Source organism: Eurypyga helias, unplaced genomic scaffold (genome assembly GCF_000690775.1).
Source record: "Eurypyga helias isolate BGI_N326 unplaced genomic scaffold, ASM69077v1 scaffold1077, whole genome shotgun sequence".
Classification (NCBI taxonomy): domain Eukaryota; kingdom Metazoa; phylum Chordata; class Aves; order Eurypygiformes; family Eurypygidae; genus Eurypyga; species Eurypyga helias.
Window position 1 is genome coordinate 21,826 of NW_010260861.1, and position 19,820 is coordinate 41,645.

At 42.2% G+C, this 19,820-nt stretch overlaps 1 protein-coding gene across 1 annotated transcript in view; it reads right to left on the reverse strand.

The window, feature by feature from the left end:
- DCLK1 (doublecortin-like kinase 1) overlaps nucleotides 1–19,820 on the reverse strand; it is a gene marked incomplete at its 3' end in the record, with an annotated part of 54,323 nt that overhangs the window by 19,934 nt on the left and 14,569 nt on the right. The window contains exons 3-7 of the mRNA XM_010155157.1: nucleotides 15,843–15,927; nucleotides 14,406–14,514; nucleotides 9,570–9,627; nucleotides 8,684–8,803; nucleotides 2,730–2,876 (exon numbers count right to left, since the gene is read on the reverse strand). Of these exons, the coding sequence (XP_010153459.1) occupies nucleotides 2,730–2,876; nucleotides 8,684–8,803; nucleotides 9,570–9,627; nucleotides 14,406–14,514; nucleotides 15,843–15,927 (519 nt within the window). The remainder of the gene's footprint in view (nucleotides 1–2,729; nucleotides 2,877–8,683; nucleotides 8,804–9,569; nucleotides 9,628–14,405; nucleotides 14,515–15,842; nucleotides 15,928–19,820) is intronic.

Sequence of the window (19,820 nt, forward strand, 5' to 3'; positions counted from 1 at the left end):
TGCTGAGCAGTGCTTACACAGAGTCAAGGCCTTTCTGCCTCTCACACCACCCACCAACGAGTGGGCTGGGGGTGCAGAAGGAGTTGGGAGGGGGCACAGCCAGGACAGCTGACCCCAACTGACCAAAGGGTTATTCCAGACCATATGGCTTCATGTTCAGTATATAAAGCTGAGGGAAGAAGAAGGGAGGGGGAAACGTTCAAAGTTATAGCACCTGTCTGCCCAAGTAACCGATACGCGTGGTGTAGCCCTACTTTCCTGGAGAAGGCTGAACACCTGCCTGCTGATGGGAAGTGGTGAATGAATTCCTTGCTTTGCTTTGCTTGCATGTGCAGCTTTTGCTTTACTTATTAAACAAGTTTTCTCACTTTTACCCTTGCAATTTTCTTCCTCATCCCACCAAGGGAAAGTGAGGGGAGTGAGCCAGCGGCTGTGTGGTGCTTAGTTGTCAGCTGGGGTTAAACCATGACAAGGGTCTATAGCTGATGGCACCCTTCAGCTCTAAGCTTGAAAGTTACTTCTGGGGAAAAAGAATACCCAAAGGAGAGAAAGAGGAAGGTGAAAGTGTAGCTCTCCCAGGAGTCAGGAAGAGATGCAATAAGTAGGCTTCAGACGAGCATCTTCCTCTAGACACCCTCTCCAGAGCAGCATGTTCCTCTTCACTCCCCATATTTTTCCTGTAGTAACTCTATACCTTTTGTCAGGCCTTGCCCATTCTCCCTGTTGTTTTTTCCTGATACAGGGGCTGTTAGTCTTGGGGCATGTATTGACTGGGGCAGATGCTGCTCCCCTGGTTCGCTGCTTTGCCTTGGGCACGCCTGTTACAGGATCCTCTAAACCTAAAGGTAAAACGTATGGGTAGGAAAAAGACTTGAGGGGGAAAAGGGCAGATTCTCACCCTGGTTGCCAGAAGAACCTGCTCTAACAACACTACTGGGGTTTGCAAGCGCAAGACCGTGACAGTAACAGCATGAAAGCAACAGCACAAGAACAACAAGGGAAAAATACCGCCATGACCACTTAGGTGAAGAGTTCCAGAGCTGCAAGCAAAAGCCAGGCTGCAGAAGGCAAGTAGAAGGTGTTTAGCAACAAAAAGGCTAAGACACATATGGCATTTTGCAAATGTTTTATAAATGTCATGAAAACAACCCTAATTACAATCTTGTGATACAAGGAACTACCCATCCCATTTGACAGATAAGCAGATAAAAGCATAAAGCCCTAGAGACAAGAAGGCCACAGACAGGGTCAGAACTCAGGTAAGGCTGGTTCCAAAGCACTCTCCCAAAACAGCGTTTGTTCCTGATATACCTGATATACCTTAGAGAAGTCACATAATCTGTGACTCATGCTGGTTTGTGAGAGTTAGGATGCTGCATCCACGCTGCTCAGTATCAGCACCAATGTAGGACCTTTACGTACGCACAGCACCAGAGAAATCACTCAGAAACAATTCACCTACAGTGCAAAAAGTGTGATCATTCCTGGCAGCAGGTAATTACAGCTCGGCAGGCAAATCTAATCCTCCCCCTTTTGCCCCTACCTCCTGCCTACATTCCTCCTTTCCCCCAAAAGCTTAACTCTACTGTTGTCAGACCTGAGGCATTTAGGGACATGTCAGGACAGCAGCAGGGCAAGCCTTGCCCCAGACCAAGACTCTCCTGCACACTCCAAGTCACAGCATTAACAAACCCTGGTATGACTGCTGTAATTTCTGCATGCAGCCACCCACAAACACCAGCACAAGGGCTGTGAAAGGAGTATCCATCGTTAGCGCCTAGCGCGACTTCCACCCAACATGTTTTCAGCAGTTTCTGGAAAACAAGGGCAGGCTACTTCCTCACACAGAACTATAAAAGCACCTGTCACTAGACAAGCCTCAACTGTAAAATTCCCGCTCCCTGGAAGTTTAGTAAGATCTACTTGAGTCAACTTTCCTATAAAACTTCTTCAGTGTCAAACAGGACTAGAAGCACTAAGTCATGGCAGAGAGCACACAGGTGAGAGAACTGATACTCTAGGTATCTTAAACATTGCTTTATGGTTGCAGAATATAGGGAGAATTGGGACATCTTGATACTGGAACATTTCAGCAAATTCAGGAAAACTCAGAGAACAGTGAAATAATCAGAAGAAATTAATTCCTCAGAAGAAATAAAACTTTGTCAGTTGGAGAGCACAATTGCTGCATTCAAGAATAAAATTCTCAGAGGAAGGACTAACTGCCAGGGAATGTTTTTCAGGGGATTATTTGGGAGATGCAGCAGGGAAGGGAAGGACTCTGAAATCTCTTCCTAGTTCTGCCTTGACATACTGCATGGTTAAGGCACAACACTTACACCCACCGTGTTTGTAGAACTGAACTGCTGGTAATTACTGAGGCAGCTGCAGAAGTACAGACTGGTCTGTTGAGGACGGAACACCTTTGTATTTATGAGAAGCTTGAAATTACACTGCAGCTCACTGAAAGGTCACTTCTAGTGATCATTGGAATGACTCTGTCGCTGTGTCCTGGGAAACAGTCTAGACATATCAGCTGATGTTGCAGTACTTTTTGTGATAGCTGTTATTCTTAGGAGAGCTTTACAATGCTAAGGTTAAAATTAAAACACCAATGACTTAACAGACTGAAATAAACTCAGTGTGTGTGTGGAGGGAGGGAGAAGCACAGACCTCCTCTCACACAATCCCAAGTTATCAACAATACCGAAAGCTGAATTTTCACTTACCAGTAGATTCTCCGGCTTGATATCCCTGTGGACAATGTTCAGGCTGTGAAGATATTTGATGGCACTGGCCAGATTGTAAAGCATCCCACTGGCATCCCGCTCTGTATATTTGTTGGTGGAAGTAATAGCATCGAAAAGATCTCCTCCCTGGAGCAAAATGACCATGGCATATAAGCAACACTGCTTGTGAAATGACTGAATACTTTAGGGAAGGTCAAGGAGCATCATTTATAGAGGAGCAGGAGGAGGGCCAAGCGGTACAGTTTCCTTGCAGCTATAAACTTTGGGTACTGTGATGACATCCCCCATAATGGCAGCGGAACATATCAGTAACTCAGAACCATTTGTCAGGGTTCGGTAGATCAGCCGAGAGGCCCGAGTCTCTCCTGCAAACTGTTCCCACTTCCTGCTGCTTTTGTACCATGTCCAGCACTTGCCAACCTGTGTGTTCAGAGCCCCTGTGGCAAATTTCTGGCATGCCTGCATACTTGCCTGCCACAATGCCACGCACCAACCCTTGCCACCCTGTTATAATCTCAAACAGGCTGGCATCAAACTTTTGCCAAAAGTCAGACTGAACTCCAGAAAAATGAAGTTGAGCAAAATTCAAACCGGCTACCTCTCATTACTGCTAGTGTGTTTTAGAAGTCTGTGTCCATCTCATAAAACTTTGAAAACATGGATTTTAGAAACTACTTTCTCTACACAAGATGTGAAGTTTTTGGTAGTGTGATGGTCTTCTTGCAGCTAATACTGAGAAACTTCCCTGCACATATCTCAGATTGTCATACTGGAAGACACTTAAGAATTAATATTAGTATTTCACCACAGCTACAAATACAGATCGCAGCTTGTCCCATTTTCAGCTCATCACGCTGTCTAATTCAGCAAAAAGCTACTTCCCGGGAAAGAAAAACAAGAAAAGAAGGGAGAAAGACAAAAAGAAGGAAAATTAAGTGTAAGTCCTTGAGGTTGCAATGATCTTCACAGGGATCTGAGGCAGCCATGACATTCAGGCTGTATTTCCAGGGCTGAGTTGGCAAGTGGGAAGAAGAACATGTAAGTTCTTGGAGAAAGACCAAAAAATAAGTTTCAAGAAGAGACTAAGGAGGAAGCTTGACAGAGTGGAGGGAAAAACAAACATCTTGTAAAAGACACTCCTCAGAGGTATTGGGCCTTTGGCCAAAATCAAAGCAGCACCATAAAGGAAACGCAGACCAACAGAAAAACAAAAGAGGATGGAAATGACAATTCTGCAAAAACAATGCAAAAATTCCCTGCTGCAGCCAAAACATCAAGGAAAAAAAATATATCATAGGAGACTGTATTTTAAGGAAAAAGTAGGTATTTTCTGAAGGCAACAGAGGAGTCCCAGCTTTGCCAACTCTCAAGATTTTATCAACAGACTCAAGTTATTTGGAGGGTGTTTTTAAGGTTCAGCTTCAGAGAAAACATTGTTTTCACAAAGGGAAAGGGGGAGGAGGAAGAATTAAAAAAAATATTTTTCCAGGAATCATGGATACAGAGAAAGAGGTAGGAAAGACAACCACCAAAGACTCAAACCTCAGACAATAGACGTTGCTTGTTAAAACCCCCCTGAACAAACTATTAAAGATTTTGCATTGTTGAGGTGATCTGAAGTCTGCCAGGGCAGATTTATTCCCACTGCAGATGCAAAGCGCAGCTTTGGAAACTGCTTGCAGCCAACCATTGTCGAATCTGAACCACATGAAAACCTCTTCCCCATCAAGATACATCAAGATACATAGTGTCAAGGAAAAGGAGGAAGAAAAGGCCAAACCAAACCAGATAGAGAATTAGAGAGTGAGGCCAAATATTTGGCAGAAGTACAATACCATGTACTTCATGCCATTAACTGATCCCTACGTATTAGATATCAGCATGTGGCAAAATATGTGGGATAAATAATCTATCTTCCCTAAGCTCCTTCCTGTGAAGACCCTGTACCAGCTGCTTTTTAACATGAAGTAGTGGATTAGACAGATCTTTGGTCTTATCTAATAAGTTCCAGATGCTCAGGAGAAGTGTCAATAACATCAACAAAGGATGATGTCTCAAAACAAAGAAAATAGCCTGAGCTGAGATGTGCGGGGTGAGAAGGAAAGAAGCTGAACCTTAAAAAGAGAAGGGAAAATTTTGGTCTACTCTCAGAAGAAAAAGCATAAATGTGCACGCACATGAGAAACTTAAACTCAGAAAACTACAGAGGCTGCAGAGCACATTAGGAGGCGGTCAAGCCGATCTGAAGCAGAATTATTTTCTCCAGTTAAGCAGCCCACTTTACTCAGTAACATTTCTCACCAGGTAGCCTGCTTAAGAAAAGAGAGCATATATTTAGTCTGTGGCATTCTCTGCAGTTAACAGAGAGGTGATGTCCTGTGAAGGGTTAACAGAGCTGACTGTTGTATCAGGCAGAATTGTTTTCAGACTTCCCTTTCCCTAAAGAGCACTTGAACCTGCAAGGTTCTGCTTAGCCAATTCACACAGCAGGTCACTATCATTTATTCAGGCACAAGGGGTGAGTTCAGGATGACATTTCAGTCTTAAATCCCCTGTTCTGGAGTGAAACGGGACCACTAACATCTGAATCCAGTTTTTATCATCTGTGCACATGAGGAAGTATACTTCGGAGTACAGTAACCAATTATTTATTTATTACCTTGTTATGTAAATGATATAATCTCTCTTTTCTTCTGCAAAAGTGAAATCATATCCTGGAGCAGTGAAGGAAACTCTGCAATAAATCTTGCTTGCTAAATTGGCCAAACCCCTGTTAGGTTTGAATAACAATTTTGTTTCGCTGTGTAAAAAGGCAACGTGCCAGAAGCCAGGTCCTTGCTTCCTTTTACAAGCACCACTTGCAATGTGTTTATATTTGTATTTATGAAGTGCTTTTTCTTACACTTTACAAAGCAATGAATGGCCTATCTGCCATGAGGTGAGGGCAGTACTTGCAGCAGCCACTTATGTCAAACATGTTACTGCCAATTAATGCAGGGTGGTATTAACTGAAACCGTGCTCTGCACTATCAAGCCTTTTCTCCTTGAATTTCTTTCCTGTCTGTGAGTTTGATTTAAAGTCAGGTCTTCAAAAGTCAGTCACTAACAGATGGTTAATCAATTCTAACAGTGCCCGCTATGAAATGGTAACCATCAGCAACTGGTGAATTAGCAATTAATGTCTTTCCAGAAATACCTTCTCCGGTGCCTAAGGAGTGTAACAAGGTGGGTTTTTTTTTTTAATTAAATATTAAGGAATAAATGTTTGCTTCAAAGAAGTAAAGTTAACTTCCCAGGATTAGGACATTTTTTCTAAATTTCTTCTATTATTCCACATAAAAGTAAAGAACATAAAACGGTGCTCTCTAGGATATCTGAACTACAGAGATGTCTATAAAGCCTTTCTATAGCATAACTAAAAGCACAAATATCTTGGTATGTGTAGCAATCCTGAAGAGTAAAGAAGAAAGAGTGCAAACCCCCAGATTTTTTCCAGAAAGTAAATATAATGGACGGTTTTCTTTATATAAAAAATTTAGGCTCATTATTTTGTAAGAGTTTTTGGTCCCCTCCTCTGTTATTTAGCTGAGTAGGACTTTGATTAAAAACCCACTGGAGACTACAGTTTGAACATCTTTCAGGCATGAATAGCACAGCAGGTTGCACCCATAAAACCGGCTGTGTGCTTACGTCCTGGCATGTTAGACAAGGCACAGCTTTTACTTCTTAGCACACCTCATGGGGCCGCGATGAAGAATGCGTCGATACAGGCTGAAGCTGCGGCTACGCTGGATGACAGCGCTGTGCAGGAGTACTGAGGTACCTCTGAACAACGGGAAAACCTATGGTAACGTGGATCTCAGAGCGAGCTCACTTACCATAGAAAAGAGCAGTAATTATGACAAAAATAGAGTTAGATGGTTAATGGCATCTGATACGAAGCTGTGCTATTTCACTCCTGAGTGTGAGAGTGGGCTGTGACTATGGAGAAGGTGGGGATATTCTTCTGGGACTGGTTACAGAGAGGGATTTGTGGTGTGGAAGAATGCCAGTATTTTGGGTTTTTTCTTAGGATTTAACCTCTTCATCAGAGACTAAATGGGGATTCTGGCACCCTGTCAGTTCCTTGCCACCAGCAGGCCCCAGTGTGCTTCCTCAGAGTTTGGAGGTGGTGGACAGCAGGGTTTGCTGGACCATAAGCTCCATAACCACACTCAAGCCAAATTGGGCAGACTAAAACATAAGAGGACAATGTTTCCATCTCCTAAGCTGTGGGGCATGGCCTGAGTTTCTCATGGATAATACGGCTGTCTCAGACTGCCAGAAGGACAGGGAAAATCTGTGACTATCCACCCATGGACCACACATCGACAGCCTCCCAGCTCTGCACAGGGAACACGGCTTGTGTCCCCACTGCTGCCACAGAGCACGGGGTATAAATGAAGAAAAAAGCTTTTCTTCCTCCTTGTACTCATATTCCAGTCCAGAGATTGAAAAGTTCTTTAAAAACACCTGGATCATCCTTTCTAACATCTCCATGAGGTGGTAAGAGCATCCCCCAACCTCCACCTACAGCCAGAGCAAAGGAGGTAACAATCCTGCCTGCTAAAATTGCTTTCTTTCACAGCCTCTGGTGGTGCCTGTTTCTAACCCTGGGTACAGAGGATGTCTGCTGAAGGCATCCACACTTAAGGTAAGTGGAATTGATCTGCCTTGTCCACACTTTTAATTTAAGGTAAGTGGAATTGATCTGCCTGCCAGGGTTGAGGTTGCCCGACTTGCTCCCAAGTGTTAAGCGTGCGCGTACATCAGGCCTGCACACGAACACTGTTGCTGCACAGCTTTGTTGTAATCTTTGTCCTTAAACAACTGGAAACATGGATTTCCCAGGGGTAGGCATGATAGGCTGTCCCAGGAGAATGTGCTGATCAAGATACAGAAATGGAGGTGGCTGCTGCAAAGATCTCCTTCCCACAGAAGAGTTGAGGAAGGAAGGAGAATAGGTAATCCCATTAGCAAACGTGAAAAACAGGTGTATTCTGTTGAAGTATGGAGGACAAGGTGTCCTCAGTGGACCTCTGCCCTAATTTGCACAATTTACTCAAATGTATTTTTACCACCTTTTATGCACAGTGACATACTTGTGTATTAGTTCCAGAACCGAGATCTAAATTCATACCTCTTGCACTTCACTGCTGACAGTATGGGGGCAAGGGATGGATGACCTGGTCTGAGTTTCACAATCCAGTCTGAATACTTACTGAATATGAAACCTGGAAGTTACTATGAAGAAATAAGTAGGGTCCCAAATATAAAATACTGCGTTCGCAAACTTACTTTTCAGAATAGAACCATGCTTTAAATAGCAGTTTTTTTCTCTTCATCTTCCCACCTCCTCCAAATTAAATTTAGAATATTATCAAGGAGGCAAGCCTGACAATGTGTTAGTATAAATCATAGAGAAAAAAAGACAGGTAATATTGTTTAAATGTAACATAAATTAATACAATTTAATTAAACTCTATTTAACTAAGAACATTGAGTTTTGAAGGCTGGTATTTATGGTTTTTGGGACTGGGTGTACTTTGAATTCACCTCAAGGCAGATGCATTTCTTTAAGATAAAATGTTTTAAAGAGATTTCTTCTGGGGGAGCAAACTGGTGATCTCCAAAGTACTGTCCATAGAGCACTTCTGAGTGTGGCTTACAGAAAGTTAGGCAAACATCTGAAATATTTGAGAGCTATCAAAAAACAAATCTGACAGTGGGTTACACATCTTTCATTAGGGTGCTGGGCAAGACTACCTTCAGAGACCCCTTCCATTCTAAATTATCCTGTGATTCCATGATTTTTAGTAAGCTTTAGTACCAATGAAATTTCTCAGTACAGTTGAAGCAATTCTTAATAAGCAGCTTGTCTCCACAATACTCACCTTGACAAGTTCCATGACAAGGTACAACTCAGTTGGCATGTCCATCTCCTCAATCAGAAGTACAATATTGGGATGCTTGACTCGTCTTAAAATGGATACCTCGTTCTGGATCATGTGTTCCTGCCACACCAAAGAAATCCTTAATGACTATGGGTTGGTGGGAAAAAGTTTCGCCTCCATTGTACAGTGGAAAATGCAGAGAATTGGGACCTGTGTGGACCCTTCAGTGTTTTTTAAAAAGGTAACAGACGTTACCAGCAATATGGAAGGAACACATCCAGAAACAACAGCAGTGTGACAACTGAGAGGGGAACAGAGAGTGGAGCATAGAAAAAGAAATGGAGGAAAAGACATGTTTCTGATGCAGAGAAAAATTAAATACGGAAGCTTCTGATTTTTTTTCCCCAATGCAGAATCATTGCATTTAAAAATATGACAGCATCTTCTCAGAGAACCTTTTGTTATAGATTTCAAAAGCTAACAGAAATTAACTTATTATAAAACTGACATCAATTTGAGTAACCTTGCATATTGCTTAGACATAGTGACCAGTGTTGTTATAATAATTAGTATTATTTTTCTGTTTTCTATTACATCTGGGATTATGAAAGCTAGAGACATAATTACAGGGGTGAAGAACAAGGGGAGTGAGTGTACCCACACACAACTAACTGGAGAGTCAACACACGCATCTAGAAAGGCACATTGCAGCCTTTTATACTGACACTCCACGGGTCTCCAGAGGGCAGGCAAAGGATTCAACCAAAAAGATTCTAAGTCTTGACAGGAAGAAGGCAAATACCAACAGATTCCCAAAGTTCTCTCTCATAAAATGTATCTTAAAAAAAACCCATCTTTTAGTCTCATTTTATTTTTGTGTACTTACTTTTCCTCTACATTTACTTTTTTTGATTATTTTCAGAGCATATTCTCTACCAGTTGATCTGAGGAAAGAGAAAAGAAAAATTGTATGTTCAATCACATTGAATATTTTTCTCAGCCGAGTTTATATTTGTCATTTTGAGCACAGTAGTTCTGGGCAAGAATTCTATTCAAGTATTTGTTTTGTCAAGAAATGAGGCTTGGATCTGTCTGGAATTGTGAACTTGAGCAAAATTAATTGAATACGTGTGTCTGAGAAAAAAGCATTAAGCATTTTTTTTTTAAATGAAGACATTTCAATGTTTCACTTGATTATTTGTTTTGTACTGGTATTTGTTATTTATTCTGCAGTTTTACGTAAATATATTATACAGCATTTACAGATCCAAATCTTCTCAAACCTGACTTTTTGTTGTCTATTAAGCAACAACACAAAAAAAGCCATAGTAAATACTTCTATTTTTTTACTTGAGATGGAGAGCCATTTGTTTTATCTTAGCACTCGCAACTGCCAAGATAAAAAAGTCAGGCCTTGGAATAATGTTTTAAGTATTCAGTAAGTACATGATACCTAGCAGAGTTAAATATGATGCTTAAAGGACAGAATACGAAAGGTTTTGGAGACAGTAAGAAGTTACAGAGAATTAGTTCAGGATGAGAACACATTTCCTTCCAGGTGGGTTTTTTTTGGACACCACATAATATTTATCATTCCCACAAACAGATATTTAGCATATAGAATGGTCACAAAGAAAACTAAGCTTGTAGACAAGTTCACAATATCAACTTCTATTTCTTAACCAAAAGATGGCTGTGAGGATGACATCAAGAAGCTCTGTCCACATGTTCTACTATCACTGTATGTTAAATGAAGAACGGATAATATAAGAAAAAGCTCTTATTGAAACGCTTTTGTTTTGTAATAAAAATCTAAAGAGTTTCCGAAAGTCTAATACACTGCCTTTAGGCATATGTTTGGCTAAAAACTAAAGAAAAAAAATAACCTCTCAAGCAAATGGGGTGAATTTTTTTCATACTTCATTTAGAAAAATCTGTTTAAATTGATACATTAAATTGATAAACAGTCAGTTAAACAGAAAAATGAATGTGCCTAAAAGTGTGCAGAGTCTGTTAAGTAGGACATGCAAAGTGAGTCATAAACTGAAAGCACCGCATAAGGAAAACAACTGGGCATTTTCACTGCCACATTCAAGCACGGAGTCCTCCTCTGGCAATGATGTACCACTAGGTATTGATTTGAGGGAGAATGGGGGCTTCAGTAAAAAGTCAAAAAAAGAACCCAAAATATTAGTTCTGTTTGAATTCCCAGGTCAGCAGGGAGCAAAGACAGTCTGTATTACGACATCAATTAAAAGAATGTGCAAAGAAATCACACTGGATGATGATGTTTATGACTTGGAAAAAAAAAGTACAGCATGGCTGTTCAAGACTTAAGCAAAGGAAAATTAAAAACTTGTCATACCTGCACTTCCTCCCAAAGGGGTTTAATGCCACTGCCCCTACAAATGGGCTGCACTCTATGTGGGGTGCCCCTTCCCAGTGCTGCTGCTTGGTGGCTACAGTCGTTGCTCATTGAGGGGACATTATGTTTGGAGAATGGAAGGAGGAGGTAGGAGAAGGAACATTGGAAATTAAGGTATTTGGGGTTCAAACTCAGACAAAATATGCCCTCTTTCAATAGGAGTCTCTTTCATGCTGCTTGGTTGCCCTAGGAATGCTTCCCTTCTGTCATGAGAAACGAAATTGATGGTTTTTGTTGGCCATGGGAGACTCCATGTACTCCAAAACACTGGGAAACCTGAGCTAGTGAGGAAATGTCAGAATTTAGAAGTATCTGAAAGTTAAAAATGAACACATATAAAAACACCGCAGGACAAATTGCGCATACGATGGAGCAGATCTGTAACGAGCAGATGACAACTCTGACTGCTCTTTGTTTTGGTAAAAAGAAAATTAAAGCTAAGATAATGCAAATCCTTTCCCCTGAAAAGCTGCAGAACTGCAGGCTGTCAGCAGCGCTGCAAGTTACACACCTGCCAAAAAATACGCACAGCCATGCCAGAAACTCGCAGTGGAACGGGCGTATCACCTCTCACCTCTCACCTCTTGCTCAACCCCGACAACGAGAAGGTACCACACGAAGCAGGCAACATCTTATGGCTGGATAAAAGTCTGGACCCAGAGCACTAATGGAGGGCACAGAGTCAGACCCCTAGCTCAGACCAGGGTGCTGTGCCACACTCCCCGGCTGTTTTAACCTTTCCCAAAGTTCAGAGATTTCCACTGCACTGGAGACAAAATTCTACCTTCCTTATTTCTGTGTGTGTGCTGCATGTACTGGAGGGGGGATGCGCACGCCCGTGCGTTCACAGAGGCACAAGATAGGATTTAGAAGTCTCCACGTGGAAATTTTGAAGACGGTTTATCGGTTTCTAATTGGAGGGTTCGCTCTCAGAGGAAAATGCCTGTGAAGGTGTTGGAAGCAGCGGGATGGCGAACCAGTGCACACGGGCTGGTCTCCACAGCTCTGGAGAAGAAGTATCCATGTGAGCAATGAAGATGTGTAACCAGACCCATTCCTACTTGCTTAACACCTCATGGCACTATTGCTTTGAAGTCGAATGCACACAGGAACTGTACGTCAGAAGAAAGTGGAAAAGCCCCCTCTGTCCCGCCTATCACCCCATCAATTCTGGCTCTGCAAATGATGGACGTATCAGACTTTGAAGTGAGGTGTTTTCTGCTTAGAAAGGCTGTGCAGAATGTTTTTGAAGGGGTTTTACATGTACTGGCTTTAATTTACCTCCTGAGCCTTTAATTTCTCCTTGCACACTTGTGGTAGCCAGGGTATACTGCTTTAGAAGCGGAACATAACAGAAATTATTCTACTTCATTTTCAAGCTCTCCCAAAGCAGCAACTCTCTGGTATAAATGGCATCTAAGGAATAGTATGGCTCAGAGACCGTAAGAGCATGTATCTGGGAATACCCGAGTAAACATGCTATTTGAGCACATATTCACTAGATACATCGTGTTACTGGATACTTCTGGGACCAGGGGGATAGACAAGAGAACAGGAAACAGTTTTCATTTAAGCTCTCGAGGATATTGTAATTGTTATTATTTTTAGGTGTGGTGGGACCTATATTTAATTTTGTTCAAGTCTTTTCTCTCAGCTTGAGAAAGAGTTGTAAAATGCACACTAGCACATCTGAACTGTCCCTCAGCACAACTGGCATTTTCAGTGGAATGACAGAGTATCAAAACCTCAACTTTTTTTAAATTTGGCCTTGTAATCTATTTCTCTCAGTAATTACTCACTTTACTTTTAGCTTGCCTTTTTCTCTTTCCTAGTTATATATTTTCACCCATTTTTCATCAGTCGTGCCCCCCACCCCCCCCAGCGTTTTACTGTGCTTTCTTGGTTTCATACTGTTTTCTTTGCTTCCTTTAGGTTTCCATATTCCCCAGTTCAGGGTTTAGACCCTGCGGTTTGATCTGAACAGCTACTGCCCTCCAGATGACCAGCTCCACCATGAACTCAGCCTGACAGAGCTCTAAAGACCTCACAGGAGCTTTGGCCAAGTCCCACAAGCATGCTGTCAGCTGATACAAAATCCACTCTTCCCCCTTTCCCCAACAGCTGTCTTCATGGTCTCTCACTTGCCAGACTCTTTCAGATGCAGAGTGGGACCTGTCTTTTTCCAAAGAGACTCCAGTTTAAAACCAGCCAAGCTAATTCATCATCATCTGCCATGAGATCTAATCTTAACTTACTCGCTAGGGTTAATATCACATTCTTACAGGGTAAAGAGTCCCCTCTCTAAGAGATGGTGATAGGGGATAGAAAATGTCACTTGGGGAATTTTGTTATCAGGCCCTGACATCTCTATTGTTCTTTCTTTTGGACATCTCTAGCTCTGGCAGTTCTTTGCCTTCTCTGAAAAGCTTGAGCAATCTTACAACTATGTCACATACAGGTACCGTCTGTCTTTTTTACCCCACATTCTCCTATTTTTAACAATACCAACAAGAGGCACCTGCAGTTCTGCTCAGAGCGTTTCTTTGTCCCCCGTTTTTTACACTCTTAACATTGGGTAGAGCCAGTGCAAACCTGGTGCATGATCTGCCTGAGCAGATGTAGAAACCGACACCTGAGCTGGTGAACCTGCACACTTTCAGCAACACCGACAACTGAGGTGATTGTGACTTCCCTAATTTGGAGTGGAAGTCCAAAATCAGTCTTTAAAGGTGACTGTTCTCACCTCTTAACAGGAAAGGGCACTGAAGAAGTTAGATTTTGATGTCTGCAGTGCAGGCTCCTAAAGTTGGATGGAGCTCATACAACGAAGCAGGAGATAGATGCCCATTTAATTAAAGGTAAACATGGAAGAGTTTACTCCTCAGTGTCAGATGGCAGAAGAGATAGTTCCTGCTCTTGGTGCTGACCACCACCACGACACCATGCACACAAAACTCCCTGACATCTTTACAGAACGTTTCTACATGTGAAATGTTTCCACGGTGTAATGTAAAGGGAAGGCTGCAAGAATATACTGCAAGAAAAGATGTCATTTCACCGAGAAAGATTTGACACAAAGAACTGGTAAATCATGCAGAGTGGAGCAGAAAAAATCAGATAAAACCCACAAAGAATGAAATTCATAGATTGTCCCTTGGACTCACTCTTTTTTTTCCATCATCTGGTGTTGAGACATTACCTTATTACATGTGCTACATTCTACAAATAAAGACATGATCTAGAAAACCATGACATTAATGATTATTTTTACAGTAATAAACATATTATCCTCCTCACCTTTCTATACACTCCTTCACAATAGCAAAATTTCCATCTCCTATTGTCCTTCCAACTTTATATCGCTCTGCTATCGATGCTGGAACCTGGAAACCTTCCTCCAACACTTCTGAAAGAATCATTAGTACATTTTTATTGTTAGTGAAGGAAACACAGATGTTGCACATAACATGCATTTTAAGTCTACGGTTTAGGAGCCTGGAAACCATTCAGAGTCAGTATCTCACTTACTGTACAGTGAAACCATGCTGCTGACATTGTATATACTCAACAGGTTTCACACAGATACAATAATGAAAAATAAGACTTCTGGGGCTCAAACATACCACCATTCGAGTGTTACACAGTTTACCATTCCCACAGCAATATGCCCCCAGGACAAAACCAAAATTGTATTTTTTTAATTATGAAAAGGCCTCTGTGATCTGCACAAGCGCAGACCAGCCTCCAAAAAGGGCTGGAACTCCTTGACACAGCATGATTAAATATATGTACCAAAGAAGTCCAACACTCAAGCACTTATTTTATTACATCCTGTAAACTGAGACATCCATAAAACTCCTCATGTGCTAAGTGCTAGTTCTCCCCCTCCCCCAATATTAAATATTGTTTTTAAACAAATGTTCTCAATAATACTACCTCGCATGCAACCTGGGCACCAGATGTTTAGGTAAAGTTGCATTACACAGTGTCTAAGCATAAGAAAAGCTTGTAGTCTCATGTGTTTTAGTGCTCATTCATGTACCATTATTTTTAAATGCATTTGAAATAGCGTGTTACAAATGCCTAACATGCCTCTAAAAGCTGACTGTAAACTGCAGCCGACACAAACTACTATCTAAATATCGCAACGCAAAAAAAATGCCTCTCAAAAACGTGACTTGAATTTACACTCCTTGAGACAGCACTTTTAACTGCATCTTCATCTGTCCTTTGCGCCGGTTCAGTCTGAAAAGTGAGCACTGTGATACAAGGAGGCTGGGGTGTGCCTGAGCTCACAGACAGCATGGAGAGACACGAGCAGACGCTGCTGTGGACGTGCGTGTGAACTGGCAGTCCTGGAGCTGACACTACCCCCTAGCCAACTTGCTCAAAGCCTCAGTGTGACATCATTTCTGAGTGAAGGCCCACGACTGTTCTTCAGTACCACGCCAGACGAGACAAAAAATGAGTGAAATAATCCAGTCAGCACTGCGTCACCTGCAGAACTAATGCCCAGAGTATCCTGCAGCAAAACCACCTCTGAATAAGGATGTCCAGGTCAAATCTGACCCGGAGTGAACCTAACTGGCTTGGTAAGACTGACGAGCCTCCTCACGGAGAGTCATCCAGCCCGCAACGCTCCCACCTTCTCCGGCAGGAAGACTGACTCATTTCCTACACAGCTGCTGTTATCACTACACTGCCTGCTTTGAAATGTCAGCCTTCAAATGTTACCTTCTGCAGGTCCATCATTTTCATCCATAGAGCTGCAAACTTTGGTGGATGCTAATGAGGTAGAGGAGCCACTGTGTTGGGAGCTCTGGAAATGGAGAGACACAAATGAAAACAGATGATTCTTAAGGAGCACGAGTACCCGCAGCATGTTCCTGCTGGACACACATCCCAGAAAGGCTTCAGTGTTCCCTAAGCAAGTTATCAATTTACTTTGGTGGAGGGATGCTTGGGAAGAGTCCAGTTTTTCTACTCAAATTACACTTTTGGTACGCTTGCGTACATGGAGATATCCCTGATCCATCATGTCCAGCAATGTGCAGCAATGCTTTTAGGTATGGTCCATTCCTTTCTCCCTGTCCCACAGACATTTTGGCAGGGAAAACAGAGGAGCTGTATGCCCTCTGCAGGCAGGAGACTCTTTTCTCAGCAACACCGTTAAGCCAGCTGGCACTAGAAGCACGAACGTCTGTTTTGACTGAAGTTGGCTTTGTTATGAGCAGAATTCCTCACTTTTGCAAACTTCCCTCTGTTAAAACCTTCTCCACTTGTGTTCTAGAATGGAGATGATCGTTAGGGTAATTGTACGGAGCAAATAAAGCATCAGGGTGGATAACGTCTGCGTTTTTGGGAAAGCATTTGATCTGGTAGAGCACACAGAGGCACGAGCCTGTACCTTGGTTTCACGTACGTGTACAGCAAGTGTCTACATTTGCCTACACGGTTAAACGGGGGAGGACGGGATCTTTATAGTCTCAAGGAGACTTGTAGCCACCCGGCTTGGACACCAAAAGTGCAGCAGGCAGGATCTCACCAGGGAAGCCTTCCAAAGCACCTACCAACGTCTATCGGTTACGTACGGGCTCTAGGTATGTACTTAAGGAAGACTGCTTCATCATGGATCTAGACGGATGACATTCCACAGACACATGAGATGGACTGGATTTCACCCAAAACTTTTATCCTGTGCTGCATAAGGATTATACAAACATATCTTCAGGATTGTCCAAGAAAACCAGAAGATGCTACAAATGTAAGAGTAGCTCTTTAAACTTACATCAAAACCAAGCACTTCCTCAGGTCTTCGTGTTGCAACATGAGAAGCATCAGAGGATTCCCAAAACTAGAACTTTCTCGGGTTCACACAGTTTGCAGGCTGAAAGGTTACCAAGTGCTGCAGTACTGAATTACCTCCTTCCAGCTACATATTACAGACACTGCAGGCTGTATTGCATGCAACCATCAGTCCCTTATCTCTGTTTGCAAGGTATCCGGATGTCCACAATTATGGTGCCAATCCACTTTACAAATTTAATACAGCTTCTTTGGAGTGATCTCTCCTCTGGCACTGCAGAGCACAGCCAATGCTGGAATAACTAATGACGCAGCAGCTGGGATTTCTGCAGAGTACACAGGCAGGGAGAAGGCAGTCGGAGTTAAAAGCTGGCCTGTACGCAGAGTTTATTTGAACAGACTAACTTTGAATTTCTCCCACCATAGGTGGGAGATGGTTTAGACCATGGTTTAGACCATTTAAGGTCAGATGATTTAGACAAAGGCTGAGCTTGGACGATTTTTTCGCTAAATAACCCCGAGAGCTTGCACATCCCGCCTACCAAGTGATTCTTTGCCCTTCTTTTCTTTTTTTAATCAACCCCAGCTCATTCTTTTCATCCATCCAAGCATTTCTTCTGTGCTTTGCCCAGAATTAAAAATCGCATTAATCAGTTTTTGGACTATTTTTGCTGCCTCTTGACAACAGAAGCGAGCACTGACTGACTTGACGCAGTCGCTGAGATATTTGCTGCCCTTGTTTCGTGGCTGGGACGTGCTTACGTATGTGCTATTTCTGTGCGAAACTCTGCGGGACGTCTCAGTAAAAACTTACCTCTGGTTCATTTTTGAACAAAGGAGCAGATGAGGATCAAGGTAACAGGAAAATGCTAGGAGGTCTCATGCCTGGAGAAGTCCCTCTCAAAGCCCATTTTTATACACATGTAATGAGAGAATTGTTTCCTTTACACTCCTGCTTGTAAAATAAGCAGAAAAACATGTTTTCTCTACTCATTCTCCTGGGTCTACTTGTTTTCCTAAACCAGGCATCCAATTTCTTACTTCTTTTCCCACTCCACAGTATTTTCTTAAAGGAATTACGATTTAAATGTTTAATATTTGTTACATATACAACCGAGAATGAATCTTTACAACATTTAAGGGGTACAACACAAAAAGGTTACTGCTAGATTTTCAATAGATTATCAAACAACCACTTTATTTAGGTTTTTTTGCATTTCAAATAGTGTGATTACACTTTTCAGCAGATGTTAGGTCAAGACTGCCGACTACACATCGCTGCAGCTTTCTTCAGCAGTCTGACAGTCCCCTTTCGGAGTCTCACACCCACTGTTCTCACGTGTGAGAATGGGAGACGTGAAAATCGAGACCTAAGGCAGTGGCCACATATTCTCAGAATGGGTGCCTAGAGACACTCAAATTTCTGTTTGGGAACCTAATTTCTCAAAGACCCTCAAGGCGAGGTTTAGCTGAGAACTGCGACTGATTAGTCCTTCCAAAATTAGACTCCTCCGAAGGCCCATTTCAGCAAAGCACTTCAGCAAGCGCTTCACTTTAAATACAAATAGTCTTAATGGCCTACACATGACTGAAATTAAATTCACTCCTAATTATCCGTCTCAGGTATAGCTCCTTAAATATGTATTTAACCCAGGTTTAGTTAAACAAACTGAAAAATGTGGCCCATAGAAAATGCAAAGGGAATAAAGCATCAATATGAGACCAATTTTTTAAGTGCTCCTATTCCCCTTCTTAGTGACACTACGTAAGGATGGGAAGGCTAAGATGATTTTCATAACTGAAGAGCTGAAGAGGTGCATTAGCAGCATATGCTGTACCACAGGTCTGCAAACAAAGCACAGAGCCCCTTCAGCGGGACGTGCGAGCGAAACACCAGCGCGGGAGCAGAAGCAGAGCTCGCCAGTGAGAGTGAAGCGGTAGCTAAGAAGACATTTGGTAAAAATATATACTGAGATTTTTAAAACTTTGAACTTTGACATTTTTAAACAAATTGTAAACTATGAAAAAACCCCACATACTTTTCATTACCTTTGCTGAGCCCCTAATAAAACAACAGATTAAAAAGAAATCAGGAACTCTGCATTTCCATATATTCCCCAAGACTGCTGAGGGACCTTCCCCAACCAAAGAGACGTTACTAGGTAAACACGACACAAATATTTTTGTCTTTATTCAGTCCTCTGGAACAACACGCAGGCATTTATTTATTTATCTTTACTTCAGCTAGAAGGACATTCCGTTTATTTAGCCTTTAATTAGCTCATTGTTCTCACAAGCTGAAAGCCCTCCGGGTCCAGCAATCCTTGTGGGGCTCGGTGTTCCTTCCAGTTGGCTTGCCAGTCGTAAGGCAGTCTGTCGTGCACACTGTTGCTCTCACAGCTGTGGACCCCATCAGGGATATTGTGTGTGTGGGGGGAAACAAACTCTAAGCAAGAATATAATCTCTTCAATACACAGACCTTAATGCAATTAGCTGTTTTAATTTTAAGAGATGCTGAGGTGCTTGAAATGTCATCACTTTTACACAGATTTAAAGGGGTCCAGTTGCACAGGTTGCCAGCACACGGCCGTTTTTATGGCACACCTCCATAAAAGCGATGGCATAAAAAAATCAGGTCTTTGGTGTAAGGATTTCAGATCCGATTCGGGTTTATATAACAGATGGCCAGCACACCACCCATCTCATTGATGTGAATGGAAACATTAGCGCTATAGAGTTTCATCCATGTCTCACTGGGAGACTTATTTAGCAACTGGTTTGTAAATAGTTTGTATCTCAGTGGAAACTGTGCTAAAACCATGAAAAAAAACAGGCAGTAAAATAAATATTACTGCAATTTCTCCCTCCCCATACTCACCTTTGTCCTAAATTAATCTTAAAATCCC